The sequence below is a fragment of the Schistocerca cancellata genome, chromosome 1, assembly GCF_023864275.1.
Source record: "Schistocerca cancellata isolate TAMUIC-IGC-003103 chromosome 1, iqSchCanc2.1, whole genome shotgun sequence".
NCBI lineage: Eukaryota > Metazoa > Arthropoda > Insecta > Orthoptera > Acrididae > Schistocerca > Schistocerca cancellata.
The window spans coordinates 644,004,049-644,018,218 of record NC_064626.1 but is presented as its reverse complement, the minus strand read 5'-3'; the positions used below and the strand labels follow the sequence as shown (position 1 = coordinate 644,018,218).

Sequence of the window (14,170 nt, the reverse complement as noted above, 5' to 3'; positions counted from 1 at the left end):
ATGGAATTTAATAGAAATAGGCAAAGTGATACTGGTGTAGAAGCATAAATAGGTAACAAAATTGTAAAAACATAATTTCATGTAAAGTTTTTGGAAATAACCATTTGTGACAACCTAAAATTGGACCATGATGTAGTCTCCTCAACAAATGAAATACCCAGGAATATATCTGCACTAAATAGGTTAGCCAAATACTGTAAAGACACTGTTCCACTAAAGACTGCATATCATTCATTATTTTCCTCAAGCATTATTTATGGGATAGAAATGTGGGAAGCAGCTACTCAATGCAAATGCGTTATATGTTATTGGTCCTGTAGAAAAGACTGTGAAAATCATTTGTGGGACTTGACCCAAAGTGTTTTGATGGTGTTTACTCCCACAAAATGTTACTTTACCAGTAATTAATGAGTGTTTTAAGTGAATTTCTATTGTTCACAACATTGCAGCCATCCTCCAACATCAGTCCACACCAACATAACAAAATAACTAAAGACAAATACCATATTAACTACAGGATAGCATTGCATGGAAGACTCACTGCATGCAGGAATCAAATTTGCATATGTATTGTACAGAGCTGTTTCAAGTCTTTGAACACTGACATTGATATTTTGCTTTAAAAAAGGTACTTACCAGAAATTTTTTGACCATGAAAAATACTGTAATTTCAGGCAGACTATATCATCTTGCAAGAAATGAATGTTGCATTGAACTCTAAGAAAGATGTCTTTCTCTTACTGTGTCTTAATATTTGAAATATAATGTACTTCTATCAGAAGAAATAAACTAAAATTTGCTGCCGTTGGACATATGCTAATCATTTGCTGTAGTATAAATAACGATAACGTTGTTGTTGTTGTTGTTGTTGTTGTTGTTATCACCACCATCGTAGTATGTTAGAGAGTACTAGGAAATAACTTTTGATTGGGACATTTGTTTTGTTACTATTTGAAGGTGAGAAATAATTTTTATTTCTATCTTTCAGAAAAGCTGTGTCTACGCGAGATTGGAACCAGGTGCTAGCAACAAGAATGGTGCTGGGGGAGAACCTAATACAATACACTCAGCTTCTGAAGAAACATATAAGAGAGAACTTCAGTATCTTCACAAGACAAATGAACAATTCCTTGAAAAAATTCGTAAGCTTGAGTCTGATTTGTTATCACACGAAGCACTCAAGGAAAAACTGAATGAGTATGAAGGAGAAAATATGAAGCTTAGGAAAATTGCAGAAGAAAAAGAGGCAAAAATTATGGATATGCAAATCAAATTTGACGAAAAATTTAAAAATTCGAAACGTGATTTCACTTTCCAAATCTCTATGTTGAACAGCAAAAATCTAGAGTTAGAGAAGCAGAGAGAGATTTTGGGAATCGAGCTAGCAGCAGCACATGAAGAAATAAGATTAATGAAACTGTCACTCAAGAATCCAGTGAAAGAAGTAAGTTTGTGTGTTTTTTCTTAATGTAATGTAAACATACTTGTTAAAATTTAAACTGTAGGTTTAAACACTTGTTTTCTATATTTCCTAACCCAGTTCTGATAGTCCTTCATTATTTTTCCTGGACTCTGTAGTCATATTCCAAAATTGTAGGGATAAAAGTATACATCAGAACACCATACATGTATTGATTTCTTTCCCTTTAAAACTGTTGCATAACAACAAACTTTGACTCTTTACTGGACTAAATCCTGGTATGGTTTTATGAAAGCTGCTGAAACTCAATAGGCCTAGACATTAGAACTTTGAGGAATGGCATGGCATTCTCACTTTGACACTCTGTTTGCGAATCCCACTCCCATAGAGTGCTGCAACGCTCAGTGTTTGACCGGTCACGGCTCGCCTGTTGACGTGGGGACCGAGTCGCTCATGTCCGGCCCCATAAGACTCGGCTCGGTCACGTACTCGCCCCATTTCTGTTGTCCGGATTCCGGACATGCGGATAACAGTGCATGACCGGTCACCGCTGACGTCTCACCTCGCCTCGCCCCGCCCCGGCTCGCTGCACTGTACTTTACTGTACAAATCCAACGCCTCTCTCTCTCTCTCTCTCTCTCTCTCTCTCTCTCTCTCTCTCTCTCTCTCTCTCTCTCTCTCTCTCTCTCTCTCTCTCGCTCTCTTTTAATACAAAAGTAACATTTCCAAGAACGGGTACGTGACACAGCTAAATTCATAAAGCACCTGTGGAAAGTAAAATGATATTTCAATACAATCGCGGATAGAAGACGAGTCTCATTTCCAAACAAAAGAGGTATTTTTCCTTTCATTTATAGGAAACATTAAATAAGTGCTTTCCCTGTAATCTAGAAGACAACCATCTTCATAAAGAAAGCATACAAAGAACGTTAAACATTTACAGACGTAACTTGTCATACATTTCAATTGTTTGCAACATAAACAAAATTATAGTTATTGTTGATCAGCAGGAAATCACTAACGCGTTCCGGATTTAATTGGCTGCGGCAATTTGTTACTAACATGCCGGCTTTACTAAAGCACCTTTCACTAGGTGCGCTTGTTGCTGGGATACATAAAATCAAAGCAGGCTATGAGATAATTTCCGTTCGCCCTTACGTCCCAAACCCTACGCGTTGCTATCGTTGTCAGCGGTTCAATCACACCAGCCAGTCCTGTTCCAATCCAGCAAAATGTGTTACGTGTGGCAAGGATGCCCATGAGGGTGCTTGTCCACCTCCATCCCCTCGCTGCATCAACTGTATGGGTGACCACGTTGCTTCCTCTCGAGATTGCCCCGTTTTTAAGGACGAAAAGCTCATCCAGGAAATCAGAGTGAAGGGAAAGGTGTCGACCTTTGCTGCCCGAAAATTATTCGCCAGTCGACAGCTCACCGTGCCTCTGACAGGAAAATACAGCACTGTCCTTGCTTCTCCTCGGCCAACAAAGGAGGCGGCCACGCAGACTTGCGACCTCACCTTTAGTGCCACGGTCGTCAGATCAGCCAGCGCAAAGATCGCCCGTTCAACCTCACCACTTTCGCCTGCCCACTCCCTGGCTCACCCTTCGTCGGGTTCTACTAAATCTCGAGCCCAAAAGTCAGACACCAAGACTTCGAAAAAAGAGCATACTCGTGAAGATTTTTTATGTACCCCAACTTCACAACCATCGGTTCCTCCTTCATCTAAACATCATACTTCCAAGAAGGCTACAAAGAAACCCATTTCATCTCCTTCTCCGCCAAGGCGTGTCCCATCTACAGCACCACCTGGCGGAAATCACCCTCGGCCGTCTTCTGTGTCGCCGAGGCGCACTGTTGGCGGCCAATCAACCGGCCGATCGCTGGTGGCGGGAGCTGCTCCTGAACAACGTATGGATCAGGATCTTCTGCCTTCGGCTGAATGCCATTCCATGCTGTCGGTTGCAAGCTTTGAGCAGTCGTTGAGTTGACAGCAACCTTTGTCACATTCCTCCATTTTCTGTTCACCCTATGTCCATTATCCAGTGGAATATCCGCGGCATTCGAGCCAATCGTGATGAATTGTCGATCCTCTTACGATCCTACTCGCCGGTCATCTTCTGTCTTCAGGAAACAAAGTTGCGTCCCCATGACCGCTTTGTTCTCCCTCATTTTCAGTCCGTCCGATATGATCTCCCCTCTGTTGAAGGCACTCCAGCCCATGGAGGACTCATGATTCTTCTCCATGATACTCTCCATTATCACCCAGTCCCCTTAAACACTTCCTTCCAAGCTGTTGCTGTCCGTCTTTCCCTTTCTGGATATACCTTTTCTCTTTGTACTGTATACATTCCATCGTCCACACCAATGGCACGAGCTGATCTCCTTCATCTTCTTGGCCAGCTACCACCCTCCTATTTGCTGGTTGGGGACTTCAATGCCCACCACCCGCTTTGGGGATCTCCACATCCTTGTCCATGTGGCTCACTGTTGCTAGACGTCTTCCATCAAGCGGATCTAGTTTGCCTCAGCACTGGGGCCCCTACATTTTTGTCTGCCTCCACGACAAATTTATCTCATTTGGACCTCGCGGTCGGTACTGTTCCGCTGGCTCGGCGCTTCGAATGGTTCGCCCTTGATGATACACACTCCAGTGACCACTTTCCATGTGTCCTTAGACTGCAGCCTCAACTGCCATATATGCGCCCGAGACGCTGGAAGTTTGCCCAGGCCGACTGGACACTTTTTTCGTCTCTAGCGACATTCGATGACCGTCACTTTCCTAGCGTCGACGATGAGGTCACACACGTTACCGACGTTATTCTTACAGCTGCGGAACGTTCAATACCACACACCTCCGAATTGCCCCGGAGCCCCCCAGTTCCTTGGTGGAACGAGGCATGCCATGACGCAATACGTGAGCGGCGACGTGCTCTTCGCGTTTTCCGCCACCATCCTACTTTGGCCAACTGTATCCGCTATAAGCAGTTCCGAGCGCGATGCTGTCGTGTCATCCGCGATAGCAAGAAGGCAAGCTGGAAATTCTTTATTAGCTCATTTAACACCTTCACTCCCTCCTCGGAAGTTTGGAGTCGGCTTCGACGGTTCTCAGGCGCGCCTAGTTTCTCGCCGGTCTCTGGGCTCACTGTCGCGCATGATACATTAGTGGACCCCGTCGCAATTTCTAACTCATTGAGTCAGCACTTTGCTGAGATTTCGAGCTCTTCAAATTACCCACCAGCATTTCTCCCGAAGAAACATGCAGCGGAAGTGCGACCTCTTGCTTTCTCCTCTCAAAATCGCGAAAGCTACAATACTGTTTTCTCCATGCGGGAACTCCAACATGCACTCTCTTCTTCTCGCTCCTCCGCCCCAGGACCGGATGGTATCCACGTCCAAATGTTACTGCATTTATCAACCCATAGTCTGCGTTACCTCCTTCACCTTTATAATCGAATTTGGACCGACAGTACTTTTCCCAGACGATGGCGGGAAGCTATCATCGTTCCTGTTCCGAAACCTGGAAAGGACAAACATCTCCCCTCCAGCTATCGCCCCATTTCTCTCGCGAGTAATGTCTGTAAGGTTTTGGAGCATATGGTGAATTACCATTTAGCTTGGTGGCTGGAATCCCGCAGTCTTTTAACACCTGCCCAATGCGGCTTCCGGAAGCATCGTTCTGCAGTTGACCATCTTGTTGCTCTCTCCACTTATATCATGAATAATTTTCTCCTGAAACGCCAAACAGTAGCAATATTTTTTGATCTGGAGAGAGCATACGATACCTGTTGGAGGACAGGTATCCTCCGCACACTGTTCTCTTGGGGCTTTCGAGGTCAGCTGCCCCTTTTTCTTCGCAAATTTATGGCAGAGCGCACATTTAGGGTGCGGGTGAACACTACTCTCTCCCGTACTTTCTACCAAGAAAACGGGGTACCCCAGGGCTCCGTGCTGAGTGTTGTACTGTTTGCCATTGCCATCAATCCAATTATGGATTGTCTCCTTCCTGATGTCTCGGGCTCCCTCTTTGTGGACGATTTTGCGATCTACTACAGCTCTCAACGGACCAGCCTTCTAGAACGACGTCTTCAAGGATGTCTCGATCGCCTCCACTCTTGGAGCATCGACACCGGCTTCCGTTTTTCTCCTAGTAAGACCGTTTGTGTTAATTTTTGGCGATATAAGGAGTTTCTTCCGCCCTCCTTACATCTAGGACCTGTCAACCTTCCGTTTTCAGACGTCGCTAAATTCTTGGGTCTTATGTTTGACAGAAAACTGTGCTGGTCCTCCCACGTTTCCTATCTTTCGGCTCGCTGTCTGCGATCCCTCAACACCCTCCGTGTCCTGAATGGTACCTCCTGGGGAGCGGACCGAGTGGTCCTCCTCCGCCTCTATCGCGCCTTAGTGCGCTCGAAATTGGACTATGGAAGCATTGTCTACTCCTCTGCTCGGCCGTCTATTCTTTGGCGTCTCGACTCTATCCACCACCGTGGATTACGTTTAGTGTCTGGAGCTTTTTACACCAGCCCTGTGGAAAGCCTTTATGCTGAGACTGCTGAACCTCCGCTGTCCAATCGGCGAGCAGTCCTTCTGAGTCGTTATGCTAGCCATCTGTCTTCCATGCCTGCTAATCCAGCCCATGACATTTTTTTCGACGCCTCCTTTGATGTAGGGTATGCAGGCCGCCCCTCCTCCCTACTACCACCGGGAGTTCGCTTCCGTCAATTGCTCCATTGTTTCACAAATAGATTATTCATAAGATTTAGAAGCACATCCCTGTTGGTTTTTGAACATTTGTAAGTTGATTTCTGAATGAATCTTAAGTTGATTTTTGAATCTGTGCATAGTGTACGTGATGTCTCTGTCAGGAGAATCCTCGTCGCATCTAGAAATAAACTTTCCGCAGACAAAAGGGGATGGGGCTATACAAGCTGAACGGAGTAAAGCCAAGCGGAAACGGATCAATGCCAATCGCTGTCTGATTATGTGGTTGATTGGGTTGGCGAATGATTAGTGTTGTTCTAATTGCTAGCGAAGTCCATAGATTCAGACCACCAGACTGGAAGTAAATGACTAACAGGAATAACAGGTGAGAAATATTACGTATTATCTTCTCAATGTATCCAAGAAAATGAAATTTTGACAGAAAAATTTTGGCCAGATGGCGACACTAGTAAGAACCAGTCGCTTAAGTTCTATTCTGGAAATAACGCGGAAAACATGTTGTACGGACATGTAACGACACCTAACTGGACAATAACTAAACCTGTGATTCTGGCAGGGTTAGTGAAGTTAATCGATGAACAAATTTTGACAATGGCAGGAATAGCTACGGAATTGGTGATGACAAGATTGTTTGTTAGAATGTGGAAGGAGAGGAAATGGGGACATCACACAAATTATGGAAGAATAAGACATTTCCAATTTTATATGAAAATTTCGTAATACTACTTTCCGATCCCATGCTTGAGAAACTGGAGCATAAAGCTTTTTGCTTGTAGTAGGCATAATAGGCATTTGATACTGATATTTTGTGAATTATATTCTGTTGCGTTATAAAAATGACCATTTGTGCCAAAACAGTCTCGTTTATTTGGTGCGTGTTAAAATTGCTGCAGTATTAGAAAGGCCTATTTTGTTTTATCTAGCAGACACTGACAAAATAGACGTAATCAGATCGAGAAACCACACCAGGCTTGGGTATTATTTTTATTAACAGCTTTTTCAATATTAGGTAACGACATTTCGATTTTTCATGTGGCAAAATGTTTGAGAAACTTTGATGAGGTAATAGATTCTTTCACAGAAAGGAAAGCATGCCATGTAAAGCTCTAGCAAGATTAAAGAGAAAAAAATGCTAGGAGCTAAGGATTGAAGAAATGTGTACTTTCTTGCTTGTCTCTTGTCTTTATTGGTTTTATGTATCCTGTATTTAATTTTATGTCACACAAAACAGCAAGTTATTAGCTAATAGGCAATAAAGAGTGCAATCCCATTTGCTATTAATTGCGAGAGTTTTTTGAGGGGCAGGCTGTCATACCGGCAGACTGGGAGCAGGAGAGGCACCACAGGACGTTCCAATTTCCACTGTCCGGAATATAGTTTGATGGCATCATTTTACAAAATACACGTTCAAATTCCACAGGGGGAAATACAGTGATGTGCGATAGAAGAATGCTGTATGAAGAGACGTGGCACTGCACTTTGGCAGACTTAAGACCAAATAACATGTTTTATATTTCCTCGAAGACACGTTTCAGACTTTTCAGAAAGATGTGTGCCAAAATATTTTTGAAAATTAGATTTTTTTTTTTTATTTATTTATTTTTTTTTTTTTTAAGTATTGGCTCGGGTAGCAAATATTGTAGATCTGGGGCTGATGCAGAGTAGTCAGAGTTATAGTGGGTAGTCTCCACGTGACCTGTGTTTACATTTAGTGATTTTGCTGTTTCCCCTTCATTTACTCTCACGTCATATGTGGCCGGGTGTTATCAAGTGAATTAAAATAAATTGACATAATTATGGAAGGCTAAAATATGTTATTAGTTTCAGATTTTATTTTATTTCCGCCTTTCTGACACTCGAGCATTAATCGCCTTGCAGAACAATGAAGTTATTTTTGTCTGTTTGCTAAAGAAATTTGACGTTTATTAACCTTTTCTGAAAAGGCACTCGGTGTATTTGAAACGAAAGGTTTAATTCCACAGTACTGGCTAGTTTCAACTGTTTGCTGCATTTCAAGTGCATGTTTTCATCTTTTAGCAAGTATGGCATTATGCCATAATAAAGAACCAAACATGATATAATACAGTACTGGTGCTCCAAGAAAACTTACATTCCAAAAACCACACTGAAAAGCTTAATATCAGGTCGAGGTCTACTTCATTGGGAATCTGGACATATGAATGTGCACTTTAAGTATGCACTTTAAACGTGCAAATTTTTAGTGTCGTTCACGAAATTCCGATGCTCTTGGAGTATCCTGAGATGTTTTGTTTCTTTTATGACATAATGTACGATCTTCCAATGTTTTACACATTGTACATACGGGCTTCCTGCATCATGGTAGCTGTGCGAACAAACCTATTTCTAACAGGTCACAGGAAAATATTGCGAATGGTGGTTTGAAAAGCGTTACTTTCAAAGTAAATATCCTTTCACAGGAGTTGAACTATGTGGGAGAATGTACCATGAATTTCCTAAATCACAGAGCATTTGACTCTCATTTAAAAATCACCTCTTTGATGATGAGTCATTTAGAAGAATTTCGAACCCTGAAGATCAGACATTTATGTCATTATTAAAAATTTTACTGGCACATTTGTGTGGCATATTCTAAGAGTAACACGCGGAAAAAGGTCATTATTATATGTGAAAGCTTAGCTTGTATTGCAGTTTATTAACCTTAGAGACCAATATTATATGTGAAAGCTTTGCTTTTCTAGTAGCAACACTATGTATATTAATTTAAACTATTAACTTTCCTTGTTTGTGTGTTCGTGCTAGTTAAGTGATGTTGCTGGAAGCCGACTACATCACGTGTCGTATGCTCTGAACATCCGTTGTGTGTACATGTTGTGTGTACATGTTGCCGCACATCAAAGATATTTCCAAAACGTTTCTCTTTCCCTAAGTTTCGTTTTCTAAAGTGCTACATCTACATCTACATTTATACTCCGCAACCCACCCAACGGTGTGTGGCGGAGGGCACTTTACGTGCCACTGTCATTACCTCCCTTTCCTGTTCCACTCACGAATGGTTTGCGGGAAGAACGACTCCCGGAAAGCCCTCCGTGCATACTTGAATCTCTCTAATTTTACATTCATGATCTCCTCGGGAGGTATAAGTAGGGGGAAGCAATATATTAGATACCTCATCCAGAAATGCACCATCTCAAAACCTGGACAGCAAGCTACACCGCGATGCAGAGTGCCTCTCTTGCAGAGTGTGCCACTTGCGTTGCTAAACATCTCCGTAACGCTATCACGCTTAACAAATAACCCTGTGACGGAACGCGCCGCTCTTCTTTGGATCTCCTTTGTCAACCCGACCTGGTACGGATCCCACACTTATGAGCAATACTCAAATATAGGTCGAACGAGTGTTTTGTAAGCCACCTCCTTTGTTGATGGACCATATTTTCTAAGGACTCTTCCAATCCTAGAGGTGGCAAAAAATAACGTAACTGATAGAAATAACCGGTTACTGAAAAGTAACGGTTACTGTGATAACCGTTCCTCTGATACAGGCAGTTATTTCAATAACTGTCTGTCAACAGTGCCTCGCGCCATCTGTTGACCGAAGATCGTACTACGCTTTCCCATCAACTCATCGGAGATCTGGCTAGGAACTAAGGAGAGGGTAGACCATTTGGAAGGCGTTCTATAGGCCATGGGAATAACTGTAAGACTGCACGCCATCTGTTGATAAGAACTGTGTACTATATCGTGCACCTTCGTTACTTTTAGCACGAACAATTAAATAAGGTTAATGTACGAGCAGTGGCTGATGGGAGCTGCAGTACAGGCATTAACAAGTACGGTCGTTCCCTTAAGCCACCGCCTCATATGACAATTTAGCTTGGATGGGTTGTATAAAGAGAGGTACCATAAGGAATTCAAGCGACTATGGAAATAACTGTCAGAGATTGGTATTTTCCTCTGGCAGTTATCGTTAGTGACTCACAGTTCTCGCTCTCTGGCAGTTATCGGACTACCATTACAAGTAACCTGGAAGTTGGTAACGGAATAACTGTGAGTCTGTGTTCCTGATACAGTGACTCCAGTCTTAGACCCCAGTGATATTACAGAGACGATAGTTACTGGAGTGAACAAATATTTACGTACTTCTTCGGAAATAGCCACTGGCCATCGCGAATGACAAATAACATGTCAGAAAGTATAACATAATAAAGTGGAATATAATAATCATTATCCTAATCATTTGTCAGGATATTGTCAAAATATGTGAATATATCACAGTAACTGCTGATATTGACAGAATTGATACACTGTCAGAATAAAACACAGTTATGTACTTTTAATAAATTTATCATACACAGAATACCCGATCTTGACTGTTGCAACAAAGTGCTGTCAAAACTGAAATATAGCAGAATTTTTACTTAAGCTGGTCTATCAGTCTCTGTTACGATATTCATCTACAGAGTAGAAGGAGGGGTCAATGAAAGTGTCCGATTCCACCCGTCTGCTTCGACGTAAAGGTGTTGTGGTGTGTGAATGTCATTACGGCACGGTGTTTATGATTTGGTTTTTGTGTGTGTGTGTGGGGGGGGGGGGGGGGGGGGGGGCGCTGTCGATCTAGGTTGCAATGCCGGAATTTGCTGATGGTAATGAATTTTTTTTTCTAGCTGTTATGTTTTGTGTATTTATGAAGTATGGAATGTAATTTAATTTATGTAGGAATGATTGATTTGTGGACTTTTGGGATTGTGGTTTTATTTTTCGCAGTTGTAGGTGTTGGTTTTTTGGCATCAGTAGCTGTGGACCTGTATAGGTCACAGGAAATGACAGATTCCCATTTTCATAGTTGTATGTGTTGATGTTTTAGTATCGTCATCTGAGGTTGAGCTATGTAGGTCAAGGGAAATGTCCGATTCCAATTTTCGTACTTTTAGTTGTGCGTATTGGTGTTTTGGTATGGTCACCTATGGTTGACCTATATTGTTCAAGGGAAGTGTCAGATTCCTGCAGATTTTTGTTGGTGTAGCAGAATGCTGTATTTTTTTTTTTCTTTTTGTTCTTCATTTTGTGTTTTGGGATCATGGTGTGTTTTTTTTTACTAGCTTGTCCTCACCCTAAAACCCCCAACTTCCCGCAGTTGTCCCATTGGTTTGATTGTATTTTTGGTGGGAAATGTTACTGTATTATTTATATGTATCTTCCTGTTTGTTGCCATGTGAATGTAGTGACGTCATAGACACACTTAAAATAGCCATTTCCGGCATATTGATGACGGGTGGAATCGGACACTTCTGTGTCAAATAGTCTTTCAAACACACTGTAAACCGTGCTTTATCTGAAACCAAGTTTTTAATGGTTGCTGACTTGCTGGCAGTTTATTGAAAATGCCTGTTCCTGAATATTGGACCCCTTTTGGACCAAGGTAAGTGGTTTTAGGTCTTTATGTAGATTGCTGTTCCCATTTCTAGTACTGATATTATGTATTAAGCTATTGGTTGGAAATACTTGTAACAAATTTCATTAAGGAATAAATATACTAGGAAGCAGCGGTTAGAATACAAAGTTCCTTGAACAGGTTCCTACATGATGTTCTTGAATTGATACCACAAACGATTTTTATTACACGCTTTTACATGCGAAAAACTTTTGCTACGTTTGATAAGTTACCACAGAATATGCACAGAATGAAAAAATATGGTATGCCCTTCCCAACTGAATTTATTATCGAGTTGTAGTCCCAGAAATGTAACACTGTCAACCTTTTCGATCTGCGTGTCTTCATATGTTTTAAAAATGCTGTAGCTGGAGAAATCGAGCAGTTTCCAAATCTGATATAAAACTTGGATTAGCGTACTCACACTTTTCCTAATAGGACTAGCTTTTACAGCACAGGAGTAAACGAATCTGTCACATTACGTATATTTTTTGTTGTGTTACAAGGCTGTACACTTCATTCTATTATGTGAGCAGCACAAGAAATTAAGCTTCGAATTTAACCTACAGTACTCAGTTTACATATTACTTCATACTTAAAAATGCACGTTGTTAACATTTTACTTAAACAGTGCTTTGGCGAAGTTCCGCGTACTTTCTGTCGCAGCTGCGAAGATAATATTTCTAATAGTGACCGATAACCTACAAACATATAATATGAAACACTAATAATCGTTCTAACATCAACTAAAATGTACCCGGAGTTCATAAGCTACGGTTATGACACGATTCATATGACATTCCTATTTCACACTACTCGCAGTTATACCGATAACTAAACTGATGGATTCCAACTATGTCGTTATTTAACTGTCAGAGTATTCGGTATTCGCTAGCGAAAAATAACTTGACAGTTATTAATAACAGTTAAAAGTAACGGTTATGAAAGAATAACTAGAACTGTGATAACGGTTACTCCAGAATAACCGTTTGGCCCACCTCTACTGACACCCACCTTACCAACAATTAATTTTATATGATCATTCCACTTCAAATCGTTCCATATGCATACTCCCAGATATTTTACAGAAGTAACTGCTACCAGTGTTTGTTCCACTATCATATAATCATGCTGCAACATCTCTGTATATTACAGCATCATCCGTGAAAAGCCGCATGGAACTTCCGACACTATCTACTAGGTCATTTACATATATTGTGAAAAGCAATGGTCCCATAACACTCCTCTGTGGTACGCCAGAGGTTACTTTGTGTGTAGACGTCTCTCCATCGAGAACAACATGCTGTGTTCTGTTTGCTAAAAACTCTTCAATCCAGCCACACAGCTGGTCTGATATTCCGTAGGCTCTAATTTTGTTTATCAGGCGACAGTGCGGAACTGTATCGAATGCCTTCCGGAAGCCAAGAAAAATAGCATCTACCTGGGAGCCTGTATCTAATATTTTCTGGGTCTCATGAACAAATAAAGCGAGTTGGGTCTCAAACGATCGCTGTTTCCGGAGTCCATGTTGATTCCTACAGAGTAGATTTTGGGTTTCCAGAAATGACATGATACACGAGCAAAAAACATGTTCTAAAATTCTACAACAGATCGATGTCAGAGATATAGGCCTATTGTTTTGCGCATCTGCTCGACGACCCTTCTTGAAGACTGGGACTACCTGTGCTCTTTTCCAATCATTTGGAACCTTCTGTTCCTCTAGAGACTTGCGGTGCACGGCTGTTAGAAGGGGGGTCAAGTTCTTTCGCGTACTCTGTGTAGAATCGAATTGGTATCCCATCAGGTCCAGTGAACTTTCCTCTGTTGAGTGATTCCAGTTGCTTTTCTATTCCTTGGACACTTATTTTGATGTCAGCCATTTTTTCGTTTGTGTGAGGATTTAGAGAAGGAACTGCAGTGCAGTCTTCCTCTGTGAAACAGCTTTGGAAAAAGGTCTTTAGTATTTCAGCTTTATGCCTGTCATCCTCTGTTCAAATGCCATCATCATCCCAGTGTGTCTGGATATGCTGTTTAGAGCCACTTACTGATTTAACGGAAGACCAGAACTTCCTATGATTTTCTGTCAAGTCGGTACATAGGATTTTACTCTCGAATTCACTGAACGCTTCACACACAACCCTCCTTACGCTAACTTTGACATCATTTAGCTTCTGTTTGTCTGAGAGGTTTTGGCTGCGTTTAAATTTGCAGTGAAGCTCTCTTTGCTTTCGCAGTAGTTTCCTAAGTTTGTTGTTGAACCACAGTGGGTTTTTCCCGTCCCTCAGTTTTACTCGGCATGTACCTGTCTAAAACACATTTTATGATTGTCTCAAACTTTTTCAACATTGTCAGTGTCGGAACAGAAATTTTGATTTTGATCTGTCAGGTAGTCTGAAATCTGCCTCCTATTACTCTTGCTAAACAGATAAACCTTCCTCCCTTCTTTTATATCCTGTTTACTTCCACATTCAGGGATGCTGCAACAGCCTTATGATCACTGATCCCTGTTCTGCACTTACAGAGTTGAAAAGTACGGGTCTGTTTATCAGTAGGTCCAAGATGTTATCTCCACGACTCGGTTCTCTGTTTAATTGCTAGAGGGAATTTTCAGGTA

At 41.7% G+C, this 14,170-nt stretch overlaps 1 protein-coding gene across 2 annotated transcripts in view; it reads left to right on the top strand.

The window, feature by feature from the left end:
- The window catches only part of LOC126183381 (centrosomal protein of 112 kDa-like), a 152,602-nt gene that overhangs the window by 44,096 nt on the left and 94,336 nt on the right, over positions 1-14,170 (top strand). For both annotated transcript variants that reach the window (XM_049925328.1, XM_049925317.1), the window contains exon 4: positions 989-1,444. In XM_049925328.1, the coding sequence (XP_049781285.1) occupies positions 989-1,444 (456 nt within the window). The remainder of the gene's footprint in view (positions 1-988; positions 1,445-14,170) is intronic.